Source organism: Penaeus vannamei, chromosome 32, assembly GCF_042767895.1.
Source record: "Penaeus vannamei isolate JL-2024 chromosome 32, ASM4276789v1, whole genome shotgun sequence".
In the NCBI taxonomy this organism is placed as follows: Eukaryota; Metazoa; Arthropoda; class Malacostraca; order Decapoda; family Penaeidae; genus Penaeus; species Penaeus vannamei.
The window spans coordinates 13,640,775-13,643,427 of record NC_091580.1 but is presented as its reverse complement, the minus strand read 5'-3'; the positions used below and the strand labels follow the sequence as shown (position 1 = coordinate 13,643,427).

The following is a 2,653-nucleotide window of genomic DNA, read 5'->3' as shown; positions in this document are numbered from 1 at the left end:
CCACCAGCCATTCACTCAAGCCTCTTACCCTTTACATTTGGCCTCCTATTTAGAGCCCCCAAGCTCCTTCCCCCTTAGAACCCCCTCTCCCCACACCATTACTTCTTATATATATTCTCCCTCTCCAGTCCCCTATCATTCACCCCAATCCCCTTCCCCCTTATAAATATCCACCCCCCCCCCTTCCAGCCATTCGACCCCCTCACCATCTCGGCCTATGGCAATGCTTGGGAGGTTGAGAAAGCTGTATTGCACTCCAGGGTCGCGAAGGAATCTTTCCTAACGGCTCCGGGGTGGGGTGGGGGTGGGGGTGGGTCCATTCCTAACCTTATCTCCGCGATCGATCCGATTCAGGTAATATTGCGGAATGTAATACGTTTTTCCATTACCTTTCCGGTGAAATTCGAGAGAAAACAACAAATAATCAAGATGGAAACAGTTACATGCTTTATCTCTATTGGGGGGGGGGGGACCTTTCCTATTTCGATGGTTGGGAATCTTAAGATGGTAACACTTCTGACCCGATAGTTACTTCATAGCTGAGCCCACTTTGTAGCCATGACTTTCTCACCATAAGCAGTTATCGCCACACTACTCCACGACCCGAAGAAATTGTGTAGGGGGAGCCGCCATGACGTCATTGGGATTCCCAGGTAGGAGACGGGCGGTTGCGAGATGTCGTCTATTGTGGTTCATTTAAATTTCATTTGGTTTATTTGTTTATCTTTTATATTTGATTGATGTCACGAGATATTTTGTGATGTTTTGAAGACTTATGTATGGATTGCGTGGAGTGATACGTTAGACTGATATTAAATCGAGGCGCAATTAACGCCATCGGTCAAGGCTTGTAGTTGCCAACTAGTCTTGTGCTGTCCTGTCACTAACTCCTCACGTAAACAGTCTCTGTTACAATTTCCTGTCAGGCGAACGCTAGCGAACTGGGGTTCCCGTGGGGGAGTGGTCACAGGCGAGTCAACTTCCTAGAATCAGGAATCGGAAGAAAAATAGATTTAAAAGAGAGACAGAGACTTCAACGCCAATCAGTGAGGAAGAAGCTTTAGTGAAACGAACAGGTAAGGAACTTTTTAAGAACAGTCGTCGTAACTGAAAATAGACAAGGTATTAAATGGCTTTCTATGACTGTTCTGTGCGGAATTTTGTGATAAAGGGCAAGACATACCTTCCAGCATTTTTGTGTGTGTGCTCAACAAGGTGTTATTTTTTCTGGAAATTTTCATAAAGTGATTCTACAAGGAAAACACGATAGGCATTTTCCCCCTAAAATTGATAACAAAACACATACATAATGAAAGAGAGACTTCAAAAACCGTGTTACATAAATTCAGCGTTAATATTAGACCAAATGGCACATGTTTCTCCGCAAAAGAACTACAAAACCATGACGATTCTTACTTCTCAAAAGAAAAAAAGCAGGACAAAACCACATTATACACAAATTGAATGAAAACAAAACAAAACAAAAATAGAAATATATTGTACATTATTCATGAGAGTTCACAGAGGTCACAGATCTCTCTTTGCCGGTGAGCGTAGCCTTGGCAGCCTCTCCGCCAACCGCGTCTGATTGCTGTCAAGATCTCTCGTCGTTATAATTAATAGGCCTTTGTTTTGTCTCATTGTTTTGGCCGGATGTTAAAATGCTCTGCGGTGTTTGTGGTGGACGATGTTTCTTCTCTACCTGTTTTCTTCTTCATCATCTTATCTATTTTTTTCTTCATCCACTTCCTCTTTTTCTTCTTCTTACCATCCTTCTCATCATCACCATCAATATCACCATCATCATCGTCACCATCAATATCACCATCATCATCGTCACCATCAATATCACCATCATCATCGTCACCATCATCATTACGATCACCACCACCACCACCATCATCACGATCACCACCACCACCACCATCTCCATGATCATAACCACCATCATCATTATCATTATAATTCTGCTATTTCTTCCTGTTTCCGTTTTAAGCCGACGTTGTGCTTTTGTCCACACCGTTAACATTGCTTGCGGGCCTGCTCGGTTGTATCTTTAAGATGAACTAACGCTTGTTTTCTCAAATACCCAAAATATTATTGTGTCTCGTATAATTTCTCGTATAAGTACACACACACACACACACACACACACACACACACACACACACACACACACACACACACACACACACACACACACACACACACACACACACACACACACACACGTATTTGCATTTATCTATCTATCTATCTCTCTATCTATCTATCTATATATGTGTGTGTGTGTGTGTGTGTGTGTGTGTGTGTGTGTGTGTGTGTGTGTGTGTGTGTGTGTGTGTGTGTGTGTGTGTGTGTGTGTATTTATGTATGTATGTATGTACTAATATATATACATATACACATATATACACACAAATTTTACTGTAGATAAAGTTTATTAATTCCTGCCTCCCTCCGTCCAGGATGCGCTTGTACGTGGCTGTCTTGGCTGTGGTCCTGGGGGTGGGGGTGGGGGTGGCTCTTCCTGGTCCGCTCGAGCCCACGCCGAGGTTCCACTCGAGGCGCCAGGCACAGCGAAGCCTTGGTGATCTCATCCAGGAGGTATGTGGCACGCGTTTCCTTGTCCTTCATTCTATTAGTATTAGTG

At 43.5% G+C, this 2,653-nt stretch overlaps 1 protein-coding gene across 1 annotated transcript in view; it reads left to right on the top strand.

The window, feature by feature from the left end:
* The first annotated feature begins 897 nt into the window (after positions 1 to 897).
* Positions 898 to 2,653, top strand: part of LOC113825956 (uncharacterized) — a 21,395-nt gene continuing 19,639 nt past the window's right edge. Inside the window, exons 1-2 of the mRNA XM_070144632.1 lie at positions 898 to 1,076; positions 2,469 to 2,607. Coding sequence (XP_070000733.1) covers positions 2,470 to 2,607 — 138 coding nt within the window. The 5' untranslated portion in view covers positions 898 to 1,076; position 2,469. The remainder of the gene's footprint in view (positions 1,077 to 2,468; positions 2,608 to 2,653) is intronic.